The sequence below is a fragment of the Ursus maritimus genome, unplaced genomic scaffold (genome assembly GCF_017311325.1).
Source record: "Ursus maritimus isolate PB19 unplaced genomic scaffold, ASM1731132v1 scaffold_7, whole genome shotgun sequence".
NCBI classification, from domain to species: domain Eukaryota; kingdom Metazoa; phylum Chordata; class Mammalia; order Carnivora; family Ursidae; genus Ursus; species Ursus maritimus.
The window spans coordinates 27,913,236-27,936,439 of record NW_024426885.1 but is presented as its reverse complement, the minus strand read 5'-3'; the positions used below and the strand labels follow the sequence as shown (position 1 = coordinate 27,936,439).

Below are 23,204 nucleotides of genomic sequence, written 5' to 3'. Positions count from 1 at the left end.
AGTTATGATTATTTTAACAGCCTCATAACCAATGCCTGTCTTCAGTCTAGCCACACTTTAATCCATTATATGCAACTCTACCAAAGCCGTATTTCTGAAATGCTAATCTGGTCATGCCATTCCCCTGCTTAAAACTTTTTAAGGTTTCTCTTTGCCATCATGATGAAATCCAAACTCATTACCATAACATACCCGATCCTTTAAGATCCAGCCACATCTGATCCAGCCTCTCTCTCCCCAAACTCTACAATCCAGTTGCTACATTTCCTCAAACACACTAAGTGTTACACGTACGTGTCTTTACTGACGATACCTGTACATCCAAGAGGCCACCTCCTTTCACCTAGCTACTGCTACTTATCCTTTAAGGCTTATCTCAGATGTCCTCTCCTGCAAGAAACCTCCTCTAACCATCCCTGACCCCTAGGCAGGGTTAGGTGCCTATCTTACATGTACCTCATAAATGTCTGGTGCAGAGGAAGGCATCATTTTCAAGGTACACTGCTTTGGCCTAGCACATGGACCTTCCCTCTGATCATTCCACACCTGAACCCACTGTATCACATTCTTTCCAACCTCTCTAATCTTAAGCAGAACTTATTTTTTCCAGCTTTCCACACATTTTCTTGCTTCTTCTTCCCCTTCTTTGAGTTCCTTTTTTCTCTTTCATTCCTTCCTTTCACTTCCCTTTAAAAAGTTTTCTATCTCAATTTTCTTGTTACTTTGCCTTCCTAATCTCTCAAATTCTCACCAACTTAAAAGCTGTTGTACTATAAACAGCTTTATGGCAATACCAAAACTAGAATTTATTCTGCAGCTTGTTTTAAAATCCAATCCCCTGGATTTGTTACATTTGTGATGGTTTCCTAAAATGTCTTTGTGTACAGTGGTAAATGTCTTACCTGAAGGTCTGTGCTTTAACTGCTTATACAGATCAATGGCACGCTGTTCCCTACGAAAGAGAAAACATGCTTCCAAAAGTGAAGATAATTCAATGACTAATAATCAACAACTTGAAATGAACAATACTATTTGAATATAGTATAAACCTATTTTAAAGCAAGTACAAATGGCCAACGAACATTTTACAGAGCATTTCACTGAGTAATAAGCAAGATCTAAAAATGCAAAGTTTAGGGGCACCTGGCTGGCTCAGTCAGTAAAGCACAAGACTCTTGATCTCAGGGTCGTGAGTTCAAGCCCACGCTGGGTGTAGAGATTACTTAAAATCTTTAAAAAAAAATTTTTTTTAAATAAATGAAATAAAAAAGTTTAATGTACTTCATATCTGCTCTGATCTACCATTACATATACAACATCCAGAAACAATTAAGTGGGCAAAAATGAAGGCCTGTGATTAGGAAAAAAAACCTGAAATTTCTGTCCAGACACTTAGGAAGTTAACTTCATTTAGGGCATTTAATGGACAATAACTTGGGCCAGAACTATAGTAAATAGGGCAATAGTTTTTAACTTAGAATACTTGAAAATTTGTAACACTCACATGAACAGATGCTTTGATTAAAAAAGCAAAGGACATCCCTAAAGTTGTTTCCAAAATTTCTGTGACTAAGAAAAACTTCCTTTTAAAATATGATGGCAATATATTTGGAGAAAGGAAAACTATAGAAAAGAACAAATACAGGCTTAATCTGCCAGATATACACAGAAAGAACCATCTGCAACAAAAAATTATAGACACCAATACCAGCAACACAAGACTTCCTTCCTTACAGAGATTCCATCAAGTCTCCCTGACGTCTTCCATAAGGGCTCTTCTGCAGCTCCATGATCTCAGTGTGCAGGGACATGATCTGATCCTCCAGGTAACCAATGACACCCACCTAAAATATGATGAAACACAAAAGAAATGACAGGCTCACCACCACACAAAACAGAAAAGAACTCAGAGAATGACTTGCTGCAATCGTAGGAGAACTAAATGATTTAATATGAAACACTGATTTTGTCCAAGCTTTACCTTTCAGATTCTGACTTAATACCTATGCTTCTCTCTTTTCTCTTCTGACAACAGTAAACTACTAGCATTTTCTTTCTCCTCTTGAGAAGCAAAAAGACAGAGGTGTCACTAACAAGACAGAGAAAAAGTAGCCACCAAAACCACTGCATCTCAGTTCTATGATTTTCACTGCTTCTTGTTCCCAACTGCCTTGAATAAGAATGCAGAAAGATAAAGATAATGGGCTTCCTACCCAAGGACATCAACTGCCTTATCCATGTTTTGGGGGTAAGTACTGGCATCCAGGATGGTAACAATTTAGTGGGACCACGGACAGATGTAACAGCTGAGGAAGGAATATGGCTCCTAGAGAATGAGCTATAACTAGCATGACCATATATATAATTTATTGTCCAAACGAGCATAATTTTGAGAGTGAAAGGGAGTACTACTGATAATTATGGCAAGGCAGGTATAAACTGGGACCATTTCAGGTAACCAGGATGTATAGCTATCCTATCTAAACCACTCATAAAAATAACAGCAATAACTACCATTTATTATTTACTCCCATTTAATCTGCATAACCCTACTAAAAAGGGTAAGTCCACATAATATAATATGGAAACTGAAGTTTAGTGAGGTTTCAGTTTAATCTCATTTGCCCAAAGTCCTTGTTTTTATCAACTATGGTACTTCCCTCTACATACACAAAGCATCTATTAGATTTTTGTCTGATATTCAGGAATAACGTGAAAAATATTCTACATACCAAAACCAAAGACAATTTCTAAGAGAGACCTCAGGAATTACTAAGCATATAGAATGAACTAGTGATCTTACCTCAGCATAGTGGATAGCCTTTTCTTCCATTTCCTTCCACGCTTTTAACATTTTTTCTGAGGCTAAAAAAAAAGTCTAAATTGGTTATCTCGGAAATAGCCATAGCTTTAATTACTGACCTATCCACTTTCTTGCCATATCAACATCAGAAACGGTGTTATAGGTTGAACTGTCCCCCAAAAAGATATGTTGAAGTCCTAGTTCAGTACCTCAGAATGGGACCTTATTTGGAAATAGGGTCACTGCAGATGCAATTAGCTAAATTAAGATGAGGTCATCCTGGAGTAGGGTTGATTAATCCAGTATGACTAGTATCTTCATAAGAAGAGAGGAGATACAGAGACCCAGACATAAGAAAGGAGAGCTCTATTTTGATAACAGGGATTACAGTGCTGCAGCTGCAATTCAAAGAGTCAAGGACTGCTGGCAAACCATGAGAAGCTAGGAAGAAGCAAGGAAGTATTCTTCCCCACAGTTTTCAGGGGGATCATGACCTGCCACACCTTGATTTTGGATTTTCAGCCTTTGGAACTGTGAGATGGTAAACTTCTGTGGTTTTAAGCCACCTAGTTTATAGTAACTTGTTATGGTACCCCTGAGAAACCAATATAAATGGTTTTCTCTTAAAAATGAAAAAAAGAAAAAACTAATACATGAACATTTTTTTAAATCAAACACTATAAAAGGATATAAAAAGAAAACACTCTCTGTTCCTCCTCTCCACTCTAAGGATCTTACTGTTAATCATGTTACATAGACACATACCCTTTTCCCTCACAAGTGAGACCATCTCTGTATACTTTATTTTCTTTGCTTTTTTCCCCAAATAAAAACACCACTGCCAAGCGATCTTTTAATATCAGTATACAGGTCTATGTCATTCTTTTTTAACACTAGTATAAGATATACAACTGACTAGTCAAAGATAATTTGGTGAAATAATTATAGTGTTTTGTCGCTCACCAGAATGCCTATCATACACAAACAGAAATAAAACATCAATCATAGAACCAGCTCTAGTGGGTAAACTTACCCAATTGGACAGTGCTGATCATTTATTCTAAGATACACATACCTAGCTCAAGACAAGTATACAAATAGGATTTGTTTCCCAAAAAAGAATTTTTGTTTTATGATAGAAAACAGAAATATTGGTGGTGACCCCTTCAGCATCTTACATTTCCTTAATACATCTGAAGAGAGAAAGCTTGGAGTCAAATACTGAAAAACTGGAGGCTGTGTGCTATATTTAAAAAAAAAAAAAAAGGGACTCCACAGGAGGTGGTTTGGAAGAAAAACCCCTGGAATTATTTGTGTTATTATTTACAGAAAGACAAGTAGTTTAAGACTTCCCTGGTTAAAGAGTCATCCCAATACAGACTTTCTATTTTTTTAAAAAGATTTATTTATTTATTTGAGAGAGAGAGAGTGTGCACGTGTGCACAGGGGGGAGGGGCAGACGGAGAAGGAGAGAGTCTTAAGCAGACTCCATGCTGAGCACGGAGCCCGTTGTGTGGCTCAATCTCAGGACCCTGAGATCATAACCTCAGCTGAAACCAACAGCTGGACACTTAACCAATTGCGCCACCCAAGCGTCCCAAGACTGTATCTATTTTAAAAATGAATTCAAAAGTTCTTAAATTGCTTTTGAATTTTTCTGGAGCTAAACAATTTTGGTCCAATTATAGTGCAATTGTGGGGAAGTAAAGCTGCTAAAGTTTAAAAGGAGCTACTATTCAGCACACTGTTTATGATGACTTGAGGCCACCTGTCTCTTATTCTAATGTGAATATAAGTGAAACAATGGACTATAAGGCAAAAAGACAAAACAGCAGACGGCTTCAAGAGACTCAACACATCTTTCAAACACGTTACCCGAACACTCACATATCCCATAAGTCATCTGCTCACTGTATCTTTCCAAGTCAAGCTGAATGCTTTTGTGGAAAAACTCCAATTTAGCTTTCAGTTGCTGAGATGCTGAGATCAAAGTGTTCTTCATTTTTGTCAAGTTAGCATTGTATCGAAGAAGACTTAACCTAAACCACAGCCAAAAAAAAAAAAAAAATCGGTATTTCAGAAACACTGGACAAAAATTTAATAACTTAAATTGCCATAAATCCAAAGCCTAAATTTCTATTATCAATCTGTGAGAAACAGTTAATCTCTAGAATCTAGTCTCTAAAGACTCCCTGCCTGTGATATTCTAAGATAAAATAATCTTCTTATACTAGGACCATTCAGGAACTGCTCTCAAGCTATTGCAACTGGCTGGTTTCAGACCATTAGTAAGAATTCTTTAAGTCTGGTCAGAATATTACACTTCTGATTACCCCAATATTTCAGTATTACATGGAATACTGATTAGTGAAAACTGCAAGATTAATTCTTGAGCATTAATGCACATGACACTGCACCTATAAACAACAGAATCCACTTACATTGCTGCTCTTTGTCCCTGAAAGAGCCTGCTGTAGTCTTCTTTTAGCCCAGACACATAGTGTACTGCTTCAGCCCATACTTTACGCAGCTGTATAATTGGAAGCTGTATTTTGCTGTCCCGTACTTTATGTAAAAAGATGGAAAAAAAGAGGAGGGAAGTTACTTTTTAAAATTTTAGAGTTGGTCTATCATTCTTCCTGATTTCCTGTCCATACAAATATCATTCCCAGAGATTCTAGAAACTGATGCCAGAAAGAATCAATTGTTACGGTTTCATTCAGTTCAATATACATTTACTGACCACCTGCAATACACAAGCCCTATTCCAGGTATGAGGGGAAATAAAAATGAATAATCACTACATAATCACAAAGCTTGCAATTATTCCTTTATCTGTCTTTTTTTTTTTTTCTTGTATCTAACAGGGAATACTCCCTTTTTTCTCCATTAATCTGAATTCTTTATTTCTCTCAAGTTCTAAATGAAGTCCCATGTCCTCCACAATCTTTCCATGGTATTTCCTGCCTCTGAGTAATAAATTTCTTCTCCTGGACTACCAACCCAACTTCAGGAAAACATATAGGGTAAATAGCAGTTTAGTAAGATATGCTTTCTTCAATGCCAGATATATAAAATTATTTATTGATGGTTACCTCTTGCTCTTAGTAAAGGGAATGCTATTTTCTAAAACCATGGCAGGGGCGCCTGGGTGACTGAGTCAGGTGGGTGTCTGCCTTCGGCTCAGGTCATGATCTGGGAGTCCCAGGACTGAGCTCCACGCTGGGCTCCCCACTCAGCAGGGAGTCTGCTTCTCCCTCTGCCCCTCCCTCTGCTCATGCTCTCTCCCTCTCCCTCCCTCTCTCTCAAATAAATAAATTAATTTTTAAAAAAAACTATGGCAGATACATGTTAAGTTCAATGAAATTCCATTTTAACATTATGAAATTCTCCAAGATTGAAAGATTCATCCTATACTTTAAGGTGGCAATTAAAATCTCTGTTATTCTTTTCCAATGAAAACGTTCAGAGAAATGATACCACACTGAGTTAATACTGAAAAACCACATTATCTGAAGTAGATTTTAAAAAAATAAAACTATATATCTGGAAAAATCTTTGCCTCCCCTAATAATTAATAGTCTTAAATAACCTTTCTTCGATTCTTACATACCCATTCTTATTCCTGAGACTTCCTACAACAGACAAAAAAACCCAAACCAAACGAAAACAAAATAACCCAAATACTTTAAAGAAAAGGAGTGTAGGGGAGGGGAGTCTTTTCAACACACACACACACACACACATTATAGATTTTAAAAAATAAAAGGGCCTAAGGAATGATACTCCAGTAGCAAGAAGCATTCCTGGTGTCCAGATTTTGGTTTCTAACACTATTCTCCAATTAAAGGAAACAGGGCTCCTTGGAGAAATGGCTGATCCTAGGACTGGGGCAAGAAATATACAAGATAGACCTGGAACATGTTTTGGTGCCAAAAAGGAAGTGCTAAAAAAACAAAACAAACAAACAAACAAAAAAACAACAACAAAAACCCTCATTGATGGCACAAATAAAAGAGGCAGAGAAAGCCAAATGAAAGAGCTCCTAGTGATCAAAGATGCAACAATCTGAAGAACAAAATAAATTAGTCTTGGATTATAATCCAAAGTATAAGATAAATATCCATGTATCCATATTGATAGAATAAATGATTGAATAAATTAATAAATGGAAGAGACAAATACTACATGCAAAAGAATTCCAAATAAATTATGTACTATATCGTCAAAGGAGGGAGAGCATAACTCCTCATTCTTTGGGTTCTACATAGTGACTTCCTTCCAAAGAATACAATATGGAAGGTGGGGGGGGGGGATACTAAACTTTAAGGTGGAGAAACTGAGAGATACTACTTCAGCCAGGTGATTGAGGCCATCACCCAGAGTCACAAATCACATTGAAGTATGTACTCTTCATATACTGTGATGAAAATGACACTTATGTGATCTTTCTCTCAAAACCCTAATCCTACTCTAAACATGAGAAGAAAAAAAAATCAGACAAACTGCAACAGGGGTATCCTAAAAAATACTTGACCAGTATTCCTCAAAGCTGCCAAGGTCATCAAAAACAAGGAAAAGTCCGAGAAACTGACACAGCCAAGAGGAGGAGCCTAAGGAGACAAGACAGCTAAATGTAATGTGGTATCCTGAATGAGATCCTGGAACAGAAAAAGGACACCAGATAAAAACTGAGGGAAAAGGAATAAAGTATGGTTTTAGTTAATTATATATTGGTTCTTTACTTGTAACAAATGTACTATATACAATATAAGATGTTAACGAGGTAAACGATATGTGTTGAGAAGGAAAATAACATGAGAACTTTGTACTATCTACTTGATTTTTCTGTAAATTTAAAACTGTTGTTAAAAAAACTAACAAAAAAGGGACGCCTGGGTGGCGCAGTCGTTAAGCGTCTGCCTTCAGCTCAGGGCGTGATCCCAGAGTTCTGGGATTGAGCCCCACATCAGGCTCTTCCGCTGGGAGTCTGCTTCTTCCTCTCCCACTCCCCCTGCTTGTGTTCCCTCTCTCGCTGGCTGTCTCTATCTCTGTCAAATAAATAAATAAAATCTTAAAAAAAAAAAACTAACAAAAAGGTAACACAGAGGAAAGATTACATAATTTTAGCCCTATGCCTAGTTTCGTTCTTGATTTTACAATATTATGCTTGATTTTAGTTTTGGGTATACAGAAACTGATCACTTCTTCCAAAGAAAAGAATAATTCTCACAGGATAAATGAAAAACATTTGAACGTTAAGCAGTATTTATATGATAAAATGAAATACCTAAACATGCTTAAATAATGAAGGAGCAACTATAAAGTAGGCTTAATTAATAGTGGAGACTCGTTCTGTGAGAGCCCTACCCCGCGAAAAGTAAGTCGTCTTCCAAATGAGGGATCTAGAGGTGACTTGAAATCTACCATTTCACCTTCCAAACTATATAAATTCATTTTTCACCACACTTAAAAACCCGAAGTAGGAAATACAGAACAGAAACACCAAAAGATCATTTCTACTTACTATATTGAGTCAAAATTATATTATTTCAGGTTTAAACCTCAGTCAGTAAATGAGCTATACTTACCAATATAATTTACACAGTCAGATAAACTTCTGGAAGCAAATGGTCCTTCATATACAGTCTTACTTTTATCAAACAAATACACCATATAGCTATCACAACCTCTCTGAAAAAGAAACAATTTAAAAAAATTCTTGAAAATAAGCTCTCTAAGTACTTAAACACCGCATTTCCTAATGTGAAATGCAAATGAATAACATCAATGTTTATTAGCACACATCTTACAGATTTAAGGTCTAGATTACTACTTTCAGAAAAATAAATAAATAACTGTAGTACGGGCTAAAGTGAAAAACAATCACCAGACCCAAAAGGACAAAAGCAAAGAGTCATAACAACATATATCCACACAATGGGAATACTATTCAGTAATCAAAAGGAATGAAATTCTGATACATGCTAGGACATAAACAAAACTCCAAAACATAATGCTAAGTGAAAGAAGTCAGACACAAGAGACTACAGACTGTATGATTCCATTTTCATGAAGTGTTTAGAAAAGGCAAATTATAGAGACAAAAAGTAAATTAATGGTTGCCTGAAGTGAACAGAATGGAGATTAAGAGCTAGTGGACATGAAGGACCTTATTGATATGGAGATTTCTTAAAACTGATTTATAGTAATGGCTGCACAATTAGGCAAATTTACTAAAAAAAAAAAAAAACAACACCGAATTGTATACATGAAATGGGTAAATTACATGATATATAAAATTCGCCTCAATAAAGTAAAACAACAACAACAACAACAAGAGTCATGAGCACAATATTTTACCATCCATCTATCCTCTGGCAGGATCTATGAGACTGCTCGTCTAATTTCAAGGTTCTGGGCTTTAAGTACAAAAGGGGGAAAAAAGAGGGGGGAGAAAACTGGCACCAAAGAGAAAGTCATACAAAGTTTAAAACATATTTTGTTCACCTTGCAAAGCAATGGTAAGAGTAATGAGTAGGATAAAATTAAAATAAGAATTTTAAGGTGCGTACCACCCCCCCCAAGGGAATTCCAACTACGCATCAAAAAAAAACAGGGCATGCAATCCCTCTATGCTAACAGATTTCTTATACTCTAGGTATATTAGAATTTTCTTACGACTCCATCTAGAACACATTGAGAGGCTGGTTTCCGAGGATCCAGAGAAATTCCTGTCTCTGAAAGCAGCTCTTGAGAACCAGTATTTATTCCAGTTTCACGCTCAATACGAGACTGTAGTGAATGAAGACTTTCATCAGGTGGTAACAAAAAAGAAATTATCTTTGCAGAAGTCATATTTAGGATGTGTACTATCTGTATAAATAAGAAAAAATGATTATTGATCATTTACTATATAAAAGACTCACTGCTAGATACTAAAGGTAATATGAGCATAAGGCATTATCTCTATACTAAACAAGGTTCAATCATTTTCCAAAGTGAGATCTCCTTCCATAATTATGAAATGACATTCTGAAAACTGAACAGAAAGTTTACTTTTCTATAGCAGATGTTAGCTCCAAAGAATAAAGTTTCAAAATTATAAGGATGTACAGAATCTAGAAATAAAAATTTTAAGAGGCAACACTTAGGGTGCCTGGGTGGCTCAGTCGGTGAAGTATCCAACTCTTGATTTAAGCTCAGGTCATGATCTCAGGGTTGTGAGATCAAGCCCCGCGCCGGGCTCCATGCAGAGCTTGCTTGGGATTCTCTCTCCCTCTCTAAAAAAAATTATTTATTTAATTAATTTTTAAAAATTAAAAAAATAAAAAATAAAAAGGCAACACTTATTTATATCAGAAACTTACAGTAGACCTGGAAGGAAATATTCCCATTTATGAAGTCCCTAATAGATGCCAACCACATAGTTAAGTGCTTTCACATAACATCATGTTAATTAGATCTTCAAAGCTCCATTTTGGCAGAGAGAAACCAGAGCCCTGAGAAGTCTTTTGAAAACAACACAATTTTAAATCCTCTTCCTTCTACTGTCCTTAGATAAGCCATACAATGTTAACATCTATGTGACTAGTGTATGCAAATGATTAAAATTATTTTTTTCTTTAAATTCAATTAACATATGGTGTATTATTAGATTAGAATTATTTCTGCTAGAAATGCTTATTACCAAGGTAAAGCATTAACTTCCCTTTTATAATAACCTTTATGTTTGAAAAAGGTGAGAGGAAGAGAAGAGAACTGTCAAAGTTGACATGGATTTACAAAACCAGTATCCCAACTGGGACCTTCCATTCCTTCCCATCCTAGGCAAATTTTATACTATGACAGCTGCCACTAATAGCAATAGCAGAAACTTAGGATAAATATCCTAAGGTGGATATATATACTTTTACAAAGGGTTTACGTCAAACTAGGGAAGTAATCATGGAATCCCCCAACCAAAGCTGAACCATAAGAGAGGAAAAGAAGGAGAGAGGAAAAGTGAAATAAGTCAAGCAGAGAAAGACAACTATCATATGATTTCTGTCATCTATGGAACATAAGAACTAGGATGATCAGTAGGGGAAGAAAGGGATAAAGAAACGGGGGGTAATCAGAAGGGGGAATGAAACATGAGAGACTATGGACTATGAGAAACAAAATGAGGGCCTCAGAGGGGAGGGGGGTGGGGGAATGGGATAGACCGGTGATGGATAGTAAGGAGGGCACGTATTGCATGGTGCACTGGGTGTTATACGCAACTAATGAATCATCGAGCCTTACATCGGAAACCGGGGATGTACTGTATGGTGACTAACATAATATAATAAAAAATCATTAAAAAAAAAAAAAAGGGAGAGAGGAAATACAACTTACATTTATTCTTTTGTTTCTCAAGTATTTAATGAATTACTACTATGGTAAATACTACAAAGTGTGTTGTGGTGGTAGTGGATATGCAAATTGAGTAACTTTTGATCCTTGCCCTCCACAGGATAATGGCCAAATAGAAGACATTAAGAAATGTTAAGAGAACTGAAATACAAGGCAAAATGCTATACGTACTATAATAATGTAAAGTACTGTGCAGATTCCAAAAGAGTTTACTTGATGGGAAGAAAGGGATGCTTTATAAAACATGCACTGTGAGCTAAACTTTGGAAAGGAAGGAAGATTAGAACAAGGAAAGATTGAAAGAAAAAAGGTTCTTCTGGTTAGAAAACAAGGTAGGCAGAGGCAGAGAGGTAAAAAGGGATGAGCATAATCAAAGAACATAAATAATCCAAGGGGCACCTGGGTATCTCAGTGAGTTGAGCACCCGTCTCTTGATTTTGGCTCAGGTCAAGATCTCAGCGTCATGAGATCAAGCCCCGAGTCGGGCTCCACGCTCAGCAGGAAATCTGCTGGAGATTCTCTCTCTCTCTGCCCCTCCCCCTGCTCTCTCTCTCTCAAATAAATAAATCTTCAAAAAAAAAAGTATAAATAATATAGTTCAAATGTACCTAAAATGATGCCCCCGTAGGATATAATAGGAGATGTAAGGCTGCAAGTATAGGATGAAAGGAGACCAAGACAGATACTGAATACTAAATGTAAGGGTATGGACTTTATTCAGTAAGCAAAGAGAACTATGGAAGGCTTTCTAAATTGAGAACCTGACAAGCTCACAATTGTTAGAACACTCAAAAGGTAAATCTGACAAAACAATTGGATATGTAATTGGAAGAGAAGGAATAGTCAGACAAGTCATCCCACTTAGGTAGCTGGAAAGATGATAGTACAAGAGGCATAGGTAAAGCTGTAGGAGAGATTTAATGGAGCAAATGTGTTCAGTTTTTAATAAATTAAGTTCTGGGTGCAAGTGAGACCACCAAGTATAGTTATATAGCAGTTATAAACACTCTGCAGAAAAGTCACAACTGAGGAAATAAATTTGGAAATTGTCCATATTCAGTTTATTGGTAAAGTTCCACAATTAAAGAGATTACAAAGGAAAGGAAGAAAAAGTAATATGGAAAAAGAGAAAACCAAGGAGAGACACTTAAGGTCACACTTAAGAGCATGAAAAAGGAGGCAAAGAAGGAAAAATTAAATACTTCAGTTTCACCATTATCTTCACTGGCAAGTTCAGTATACTTTTTTCAACTTTCCTATATATTTCAAGTTTTTCATAATACACAGTTGGAAAAAAGACTAATCTTTTTAAAAAGAAAGAAGTATTCTAGTAATTGTATTGTTCATTTCTTTTTTAAATGAAAATCAAACAGGCAGAAGTCATTCCCTCTTTGAACAATATAATAAGCACCTTGGAAAATGTCCTACAATACAAACTGTTTTGCAGTTCACATTCTTGTGTTATTGATATTCCCCTGCCTGTAAGTCTTTCCCCCTGCCCACTCCCCTGATTAACTCTTACTTATCTTTCAAAATTCAGTCCTATTATCATGTCTCAGAAGCATCCCCAAGTTACTATGAATAGTACCCTATGTATACTTTATCCTGCAAACCTCACAATAATATTGAGCCTTTAAGGGAGAATTACTGTACCTGAGCTAAAGATAGATAGATAGATAGATAGATAGATAGATAGATAGATAGATAGATAATTTGCCCCAGATTCACAGACAGGTAAATAGTGGTTCTGCAAACTGAAGTCTACAGACCACAAAACAGATAAGGAGGACTCTTCCGCTATGCTCTACAACAAGCACATGTCCACGGGCCCCACAGAGTGGGGACGATGCTACCATCATCATGACAAGTCTGAAAAAAATCTGGGACAAAAGACAAAAACTTTCAGGGGCAACAAAGAACTGAAAGGTATCACCAAGTCCTGCTGGGGTAACATTCTAAGGAATGATTTATTCCTTGGCATAACAGAAGAAAACCAAATCAAGAAGCCAGATAACTTTACAGCATTAGCCAAGAATGACATCAACGTGGCCCCAAGTTTCTATTCAATAAGCTACGCCAAGGTTACAGTTAAACCTTACATGATTATAACTTCTCATTTCAATTTTTTTTGCCAGAAAATAAAATTTAGCCCCACCCCCAACTAGCCTCTTCCTGCCTCCAGGACAGCCTTGGATGCTCACCAGCAAGCCCTCACCACTGATTCTTCCAATTTTAGAAACCCTATCCACTACTACCCAATTGATAACTATGGAAAGACGGCAGATGACAGTTGTTTCTGGGTATACAGCCTAATAGAGCCTCTCATTCATACCAATGAATACTTGCTGAAAACCTGATACATGGCCTGTTCTGTACAGAACACGGGGGTTGGGATAGCATGGTGACAGGGTGACTGATTGTTAGTAAAAGTAGTAAGAACAATCCCAGCATTAAAGAAGAAAACAACCTATATGGAGAGGCATGAGTGGAAGATGAGTAACAATTAGAAAATTTAAATGACAAATTAAGTGGCAAAGACCATTCAGAGAAAAGGAGAGTTGTATATGTGCCAGTGTAGCTGAGGAGACACACACAGACAGAGATCATTCTGGGCAGAAGGACAGCATCTGTCAAAGCACAAAAATGGATAATGTGCTTGATGGCATAAGGAGCAGTGACAAGCTAGTCAAGTAAAGTAAAAGGTAAGAGAAGCAGGTCTGGGGCAAGCACTTGGTTGGAGAAGACCTGCATGAGGAAAGCTCCAAAAGGCAGGCAGATCAGTTTAGACTTGACTTGGTAGGCAAAAAGAACTATGTTGGTTTCTTAGGAGAATAAAAAGCATTTTCAGAGGATGAGATAGGTAGTTCATGTTGCATGGACTGTAGGATGAGGAGGAAGTATACAGGCATGAAAGTCGGGCAGGAAACCTCTTCACCAAACCAAATCCAGTATGATTACACCCAAATTAATGATGTCTAATGGCACAAATACGAGGAAGGGGAAAATCCAAAAGACGTTTCATAAAAGCAATCAACAAAGACAACTTAGAAGTAAAACTGAAAAGGCTTACTAAAGAAGTAAAAACACATCAGCTCTAAGAATATAATTTTCTTTTCAAATAAGCATCAGAAAAGATTATTAAAATGTTTACGCTTATTTTCCAAATAAATTTGTTAACTTCAATGCAAGTCTTATGAAGTAGACCACATTCAAACTAACCTTCAAATTCAGAATGTGATCCATTAATACAAAACATCTTGGCTGCTTCAAAGTAAGATCTACCGGTCCTCCTCTTTGCTGAGGATCCCAATTCAGCATCAACTGAAGCCAGTTTTCCATGGGTTCTACTATTAAACTAGAAAGCATACAAAAATAGGGTGAAAATCATTATGTTCCAGTTTTCTTGTAGTATTGTGAAAAAAGGTAATTTTATAGGTTGCCCCTGTCCTTTCTCATTACTCATCTGTATCATTTTGTATCTCACTTTCAAGTAATTCATGAAATGACAGGGGGCGTTTTCCCATAAAAAACAACCCAAAACCTACATACGTAAGTACTGGCAATTTCAACAGGTGAGTCTAGTTCCATTCTCCAAGGAACCCATTTACTTCAGTATCCCAAGAATCTTCTTATAGCAGGAGTTCTTGTTTCCACTACACCTGTACTGTCCAATATGGTAGCCTCTAGTCACAGTGGCTATTTGCATTTACACTTACATTAATTAAAATTAAATATAATTTAAAATTGAGTTCTTCTGTCACACTACAACCTTTCAAGTGCTCAACAGTCTTATGGGGGCATCACAAATATAAAACTTTTTCAATATCACAGAAAGTTTTACTGCACAATACTACCTGAAACAGACAACAACTCTACTGTTCTTTTATAACCCTAAAGAAACTGAGGTGAACTTCCTCAACTAAAATATACTTACCTACAAAGGCTATTTGGTTGAGGTAAATGGCTACTAAACCGAACTTCTCCTGTCATCTCTTCACATGCAAATATACACTTTGGATCCTTCTTCTTAATCTTCTCATGCCTATAAAACAAGTTACCTCAGTTGACAACTGATTCTCACAAACACTCAAAGATTTTTTGTCATTTAATTTTACTCAATTATGTAATTAAAAGGCAATTACACCATATGAAGGGGGATGGAAGAAACAAAAGCAGGTAACTGAAAATTTCCATTCCCATCAAACACACCAAAGTTCTCTTCCATTTCTTACCAGGTAAATGGCTGCAGATGATGCAAAAAAGGCCTATATCCAGCAATACATTCAAATACCATGGTCCCAAAGCTCCAATAATCGACAGTGGCTGTGTAAGGCTTATTCTCAAAGAGTTCTGGGGCCTTAAAAAGAAAAAAAAAATGCTTTACATGTCAATCCTATGAGAAAAGCTACTTTATCTTTGAACTACTATATTCAGGAACTTCAGAAATAAGAATACGAATTCTGTACACCTAAATTCAAAGGAACAATCCATGTCTCACCAGATATTGCAGTGTTCCCACAAAAGATGTACACAGACTTCCTTGATCAACATCTTTGGCATACCCCAGATCAATTATTTTATGCATAATCTACAAAACAAAAAGTATTAAATGATTGAGAAATCTGAAAGGGAAAGGCAACAATGTCCTTATAAGGCTCTAGAGAGGGTAGCAGGGAAGGGCTTGGGCTCTGGAATATCACAATCGTATTTCAAGCCTGAGCTCCACTGCTTATGTGACCTTGATCAAGTTACTTAACTTCTCTCAGTTTCCTAAATAATGGTATTACTAACAATTCTTCAGAGAATTATTATTAGGATTCAATGAAATAAAGAAAGAAAAGAATCTAACACAGTATCTGATACATGGTAAAAAATGTTTAAAAATTAAGTAAAGGCTATTAATTTTTATTTTGGTATATTCAGAATAAGCTTGATCCATTAACCAGAAGGGAAAGGTAAGGATGATTCCAAACTTGAAAAAGCATCATACCACTGAGTGAGTCTAACTTGAAGAATATCCTGAAGTCTCTGGATACAAAAAAAGCAGCAATAGTTGGTGCCAAACATACATGAAAGCCTCCTAAGAAAAGAGGCACCATCAAGGTTTCATCACCTCCAACTGACCACCATCATCACTAACTAAAGACCACACAATCCAATTCCAGGTTCAGACTCGGCTTTACATCTTTATTGGACTGGAACCTGAGTGCTAGTCACAAGAAAACTGTTTCAATTATTCTGATAAATACAAGTATTACAGGAGTCAATGCATAATTTCTGGTTGTTCTAAAGATGACTCATTTAAGAATCTGAGAAAGCAAGGTTTTGAATTTTACTTGAATATAGAATATAGGACTTTTGGGGAGGAGAATGAGTTTGTTCTTTCTTAAATAAGAAACATAGTTAAGTAAACATACTTAACTAAATCCAGGATGTGTGCGTGTATTGGATGTGCTTTGTAAGGGATTAACAAATTATTTTTATTTACTGCCTATTATCTCTACTAAATACTGTATTAGAAAACAGAAATGAGCAAGACAGGCACAGTTCCTTCTCTAATGGAGCCACTATGTTAGCAGAAGAGACAAACAACTAAACACAAAACCACAGTTCAATGTAATGAGGATAGAAAAAGTATAAAATGCTATGGAAAGACACCAGACTTCAAAGACTAATTACACCAGGGAAACTGTGTTCAATTGGCATGTAACATTTCCTCAGGTTTCACCTACCTTTCCACCAACATCCTGAAGAACTATGTTTTCAGGTTTTAGATCACGATGTATAATTTTGTTTTCATGCAAATATCGGATCCCAGACCCTAAATAAAGTTTAAAATGTATTTTGAGGTAACAGAAATACTGAATTAAAAATAAATTCGTCTCACATTTTGTACAAATCTACTCTGACATTCAAGCTTTTTTTTCTAAGTTTTTTTATTTAAGTAATCTCTACACCCAACGTGGGGCTTGAACTCACAACCCTGAAATCAAGCATCGCATGCTCCTCTGACTGAGCCAGTCGGGCACCCCTCTGATTCTCACATTTATACAGATGATTAATGATATTATACCACTTAAGATTCTCTCCACAGAAAATCCAGTTAACATGAAAAAAGTGCGGCAGAATTATATAACTCCCCAGTTTTCCCTCCCATCAAAATCATCTTCTTCAACTAGACTTGACCTCCATGACCTAGGAAAAGAAATCAAATATACAGGGAAATCAAAATATATAGGAAAACATATTCTTGGCTTCTGCCCTTCTTCCAAGGGCCTGAGTGCAGGTAATTTTAGGGATTTTTCAGGAATAATTCTTATTAAAAAGAGATTTCATCCTAAGAGTTGACTTGAGGACCAGTAACCATGAGATGCAATGCCACTGGTAAATAAAATTACTATGTTAGGCAGAGAGGGATGAAGGGAGAATAAAACTGAATAAGGTCCTTTCACACCATTTTTTGTCAGCAATTGGAACATCTATTAGTCAAAAATGGACTCCCAGCAAAAAACAAAAATAACAAAATATCCTAGTTTTAGCATCAAGAGCAAATTTTTGTGATAATTTTTCTGATAATTTCTTATAGATGGTAAAAGTGTATGCTTTGTATAGTACATCAAAAATTCTCCTAAATTCCCAAGCAGTATATAGATCCTTTTATAAACCAAAGGGGCATTAAGTTATGATGGTATTTTCAAACTGATTACATACCTATATCACTCAGTAAAGAAAGTATCTGGCTTTCTTTAAGTCCACAGCAATTTTCTGGTTTGTTGAGTAACTGAAGAAAAAAAAAAATGTATACTGCCAATACTGCTGGGCAGTAGTAACACATTAATCACTGATACACTAAGAGAATATTCAAATAAGAAAATAAGTCACAATTAAGAAAATGTAAGAAGGGAAAAATTACCAAAACCATACTGAGGACAAATTAATTTCATGACAAAACTTACACAAGTAAAGATAAAGGAAGAAAGTATGTGAAACTGAAAAAGGTTGAAAAAACCTCACATATTTAAAAATAGCCATACGGTGTATTTAAAATGAGATGAGAAAGATTTGCAAAAGAAAAAAAAAATAATAACCTCTTTTTTTTTTTTTCAAACACAACTTCTTTATAAACACCTTAGATAGACATTGATATTTTGGTCTAACACAATAAATCCACTCCCATCCTGCAAACACCACCACCTACAAAAAACTGTGTGTTCTCAATCAGGGGTTAGTAAATGTTCCCAGTAAAGGGCCATACAGTAAAAACTTTAGGCTTTGCAGGGCACAAGTCTCTGTCACAACTACTCAATTCTAATGTTGTAGTAAAAAAGCAGCCACAAAAACAGGTAACAGGCCATAGGTTACTGACTTTTATTCTAGATTATCTTATTAAACATGATTCAAACATTGCTAAGGTTCATGATTTACTATCTCATCATCTCAAAACATCCACACTACCTTCCGGAGATCTCCTCCAGAACAGTATTCCATTGCTAGAAGAGGCACATCATTAATTAAAAAATTCAATTCCTCAGGTACATCACGGGCCTTTACAACATTGGCGTGGTTCAACCTAACAAGAGGGGGAAAACATAATCAAAATTTTTTTTCCAATGAAAAGAGATTGGGTTTGAAATGGTAATTAACTGGGGGGCAGTGGAAGAAAGGCTGGCATTATTTATAATATCCTAATTTCTCATTTGTATAATGAAGAATTAATAATTTTCAAAACTAAAATATAGCTAGGGGTACCTGGATGGCTCGGTCAGTTAAGTGCATGACTCTAGATTTTGGCTCAGGTCATGATCTCAGGGTTGTAGGATCAAGCCCTGCATCGGGCTCAGTGGAGAGTTGGCTCGGGATTCTCTCTCTCCCTCTGCCCACCCCCTCTAAAATAAACAAATAAATCTTTAAAAATAAATAAAATACAGATAAAAATACTATCACAATCACTACTATTACATTTCTATGTGCCAAACAGTACCCGCTTTACATACTTTAATTCATTTACTTGTCACAATAATCCTAGTGTAGGTAGATTTATTAATAGTCTCATCACACAGGAGAAAACTGAAGCACAAATTGGTTAAGTAATATAGGATCACACAGCAAGGAGGTGGTCAAGTAAGGATTCAAATCTGGCAGTCTGGTTCCAAAGCCTATATCACACTAGTTCTCCCACAATCACTTACAATGTCACCCATAGGTAATATATTAAAATTTTGGCATATTTCCTTCTAGCTTCAATCTGTACATAAATACATTTTTAAATAAATGTTAAGTCTCACTATATATTGTTTTCTAACATCTTTTTTTTTTTAACTTAATATATCATCCCAGCCATCATCATCACCATCAAGCCTGTGGATCTCAAAACTGGAATAGATTACCAGGTCCTAGAGACCTAAGGAAACAGACTCTCCATGTGTAGGTCCTGAGCATTTATACTGCTAACCAGGTTTCCTGGTGATTCTGCCACATAGCCAAGTTTGAGTACTTTAATAGTGAATTGAGCAAAGACACTGGAATCAGAAAGTACTTATTTCAAATTCAGACTCTATTAGCTACCAGTTGTAGGACTCTATGAGCTTCAACTTCCTCATCTTGAAATAGGGATAATACCTAAAAACAGGGTAGCTGTGACAAGTAGGATTATTTGTAAAGCACTTAGCATACTACTTGTGCAGGTTTTAATATATGCCCACTTCTTCCTTTAAGAGCTTAATTATTCTCCTCCCCTTAAGTGTAGGCTGTACTTAGTGACTCATTTCTAACAAATAGAATGTGGTAGAAAAGATATTACATCCGAGGAAAGATCATAAAAGATATGTCAGCTTTCACTTTGCTCTCTCTCCTCAGATCACTCACTTTGAGGAAAACTAGCTGCCATGTCATGAAAATATCCAAGCTTCCCTCTGCAGAGGCCCGTATGATGAGCAACTGATACCTCTAGCCAAAAGCCATATAAATGAGCTTGGAAGTGGATACTCCAGCCCCATTCAAGTCTTTGGATGACTGTAGCTCCACTCAACATTTTGGGGTGTTTCAGGAGGAATCTCCTGAGTCAGAATCACTAAACAAAGTCACTCCCAAATTCCTAAACCACAGAAACTGTGAGATACTAAATATTTGTTGGTTTGTTTTTTTTTTTTTAATTTAAGTAATCTCTATACCCAATGTGGGGCTTGAACTCACGACCCCGAGATCAAGAGTCACATTCTCTTCTGACTGAACCAGCCAGATGCTCCCAAATGGTTGTTTTGAGTGACTGAGTTTTGGGGAAAGCTTGTACGAAGCAATAGATACACTATTCAACAAAAGTAGGTAAGAGTAAAGAAATGAGAGTAGTGATTATATTTAACAAGAAAGTATAATGGATGAACATTGCCCAAAATCCAAAAGAAAAAGATTCTGCCCACAGAAAGCTAAGTCTGATAATACACAGCTGGCTTTTTAAAAAAGATTTTATTTATTTATTTGAGAGAAAGAGTGAGCACGAGTTGGGGGAGAGGGGCAGAGGAAGAAGCAGACTCCCCACTGAGGAGGGAGCCCAACTCAGGACTCCATCCCAGGGCCCTGAGATCATGACCTGAGCCAAAGGCAGCTGCTTAACTGACTGAGCCATCCAAGCACCCCCTTAGCTGATTTTTAAAACTAAACCTACTTAATCATAATGTGATGTTATTAGTTGAAACAGAACATATATTTGATGAGAAAGAAAAAAACACATTCCCCAAAAGATCCTGAGAACAGATTCCCACCCTCCTTCCCTATGATGACATCTGCCCGGGCTGCAGAGCTAGGGAAATATAAGTCATCAAATACACTTACTTCTTCATGATCTGGATTTCATGGCACCACCGTTCTCTGTTTTTGGTACTTAGTTCTAGGCGACATGACTTAATTGCTATTTTGACATCAAGTTCCTGCCAAGATAGAAAATCAACAGAGAAAAATTATTAGGTTCTTGTGCAGATTTACTTGCTATCAAAGAAATGCCAACCTAGGGAAACAAGACTCTGGCTTTACTAATTAAACAGATTTATCCACAGCTCTCTTGAGCCGATGCTTTTGCCAGGTAAACCACGAGACTATTAAAGCAATGCTTCAAAACTGACCTTCACCCCAGCCTCCATAATATGAAAAACCCACAACGAACATCATACCCAATGAGGAAAAACTGAGAGCTTTTCCCCAAGGTCAGGAACAAGACAAAGATGTCCACCCTCACTACTTTTATTCAACGTAGTACTGGAAGTCCTAGCCACAGCAATCAGACCACAAAAAGAAATAAAAAGCATCCAAATTAGTAAGGAAGAAGTAAAATTTTCACTATTTGCAAATGACATCCTATACAAAAAAACCCCTAAAGATTCCACAAAAAAAGGACCTTGAATAGCCAAAGCAATCTTTTTTTTTTAATATTGATTTTTTATTATATTATGTTAGTCACCATACAGTACATCCCCGGTTTCCGATGTAAGGCTTGATGATTCATTAGTTGTGTATAACACCCAGTGCACCATGCAATACGTGCCCTCCTTACTACCCATCACCGGCCTATCCCATTCCCCCACCCCCCTCCCCTCTGTAGCCCTCAGTAGCCAAAGCAATCTTGAAAAAGAAAAATAAAACTGGAGATATCACGATTCTAGATGTCAAGTTATATTCAAAGCTGTAGTAATCAAAATAGTATGGTGGCACAAAAATAGACAAATAGATCAATAGAACAGAATGGAGAGCCCAGAAATAAGCCCCTAATTATATGCTCAATTAATCTATGACAAAGGAGGCAAGTATACGCAATGGGAAAAAGATAGTCTCTTCAACAAACAGTGTTGGGAAAACTGGATGGTTACATGCAAAAGAATAAAACTGGACCACCTGGGGCACCTGAGTGTCTCAGTTCTAAACGTCTGCCTTAGGCTCAGGGCGTGACCCCGGTGTTCCGGAATTGAGCCCCACATCAGGCTCCTCCGCTTGGAGCCTGCTTCTTCCTCTCCCACTCCCCCTGCTCGTGTTCCCTCTCTCACTGGCTCTCTCTCTCTCTGTCAAATAAATAAATAAATAAATAAATCTTAAAAAAAAAAAAAAACTGGACCACTTTCTTACACCACACACAAAAACAAACTCAAAATGGTTTAAAGACGGGGGTCGGGGGGGGGCAGAGTGCCTCAGTCAGTTAGGCATCCAGCTCTTGACTTTGCCTCAGGTGATGATCTCAGGATTGTGAGATCAAGCCCTGTGTTGGGCTCCAGACTGGGCATGAAGCCTGTTTAAGATTCTCTCTCTCCTTCTGTCCTCCCTCCACCCCCCATCCTGCTCGCACATGTGCGCACTCTAAATAAATAAATAAATAAATAAATAAATAAATAAATAAATAAATAAAAATAGGGTTCAAGACATAAATATGAGACCCAAAACCACAAAAATCCTAGAAGAGAACACATGCAGTAATTTCTCTGACATCAGCCATAGCAACGTTTTTCTAGATACGTCTTCTGAGGAAAGGGAAATAAAAGCAAAAATACACTATTGGGACTACATCAAAATAAAAAGCTTCTGCACAGCAAAGGGAACAATCAACAAAACTAAAAGGCAAGCCACTGAATGGGAGAAGATATTTGCAAATGACATATCTGGTAAAGGGTTAGTATCCAAAATATGAAAAACTGATACAATTCAACACCCAAAAAACAAATAATCCAACTACAAAATGGGAAGAAGACAGGAATAGACAGTTCCCCAAAGAAGATAAACAGATGGCCAACGGATACAAGAAAAAATACTCAACATCACTTATCAACAGGGAAATGCAAATCAAAACTACAATGAATATCATCTCACACCTATCAGAATGGCTAAAATAAAAAACACAAGAAACAACAAGTGTTGGTGAGGATGTAGACAAAAACCTTGTGCGCTGCTGGTGGAATGCGAACTGGTGCAGCCACTGTGAAAAACAGTATAGAGGCACCTTGAAAAGTTAAAAAGATAATTACCCTAT

At 36.7% G+C, this 23,204-nt stretch overlaps 1 protein-coding gene across 1 annotated transcript in view; it reads right to left on the bottom strand.

The window, feature by feature from the left end:
* Window positions 1–23,204, bottom strand: part of CHUK (component of inhibitor of nuclear factor kappa B kinase complex) — a 38,045-nt gene that overhangs the window by 10,350 nt on the left and 4,491 nt on the right. Inside the window, exons 2-16 of the mRNA XM_040624424.1 lie at window positions 21,029–21,123; window positions 18,656–18,770; window positions 17,912–17,981; window positions 16,933–17,021; window positions 15,699–15,788; window positions 15,433–15,557; window positions 15,135–15,242; window positions 14,420–14,555; window positions 9,485–9,679; window positions 8,395–8,497; window positions 5,245–5,368; window positions 4,715–4,842; window positions 2,804–2,865; window positions 1,735–1,844; window positions 903–952 (exon numbers count right to left, since the gene is read on the bottom strand). Coding sequence (XP_040480358.1) covers window positions 903–952; window positions 1,735–1,844; window positions 2,804–2,865; window positions 4,715–4,842; window positions 5,245–5,368; window positions 8,395–8,497; window positions 9,485–9,679; window positions 14,420–14,555; window positions 15,135–15,242; window positions 15,433–15,557; window positions 15,699–15,788; window positions 16,933–17,021; window positions 17,912–17,981; window positions 18,656–18,770; window positions 21,029–21,123 — 1,600 coding nt within the window. The remainder of the gene's footprint in view (window positions 1–902; window positions 953–1,734; window positions 1,845–2,803; window positions 2,866–4,714; window positions 4,843–5,244; window positions 5,369–8,394; window positions 8,498–9,484; window positions 9,680–14,419; window positions 14,556–15,134; window positions 15,243–15,432; window positions 15,558–15,698; window positions 15,789–16,932; window positions 17,022–17,911; window positions 17,982–18,655; window positions 18,771–21,028; window positions 21,124–23,204) is intronic.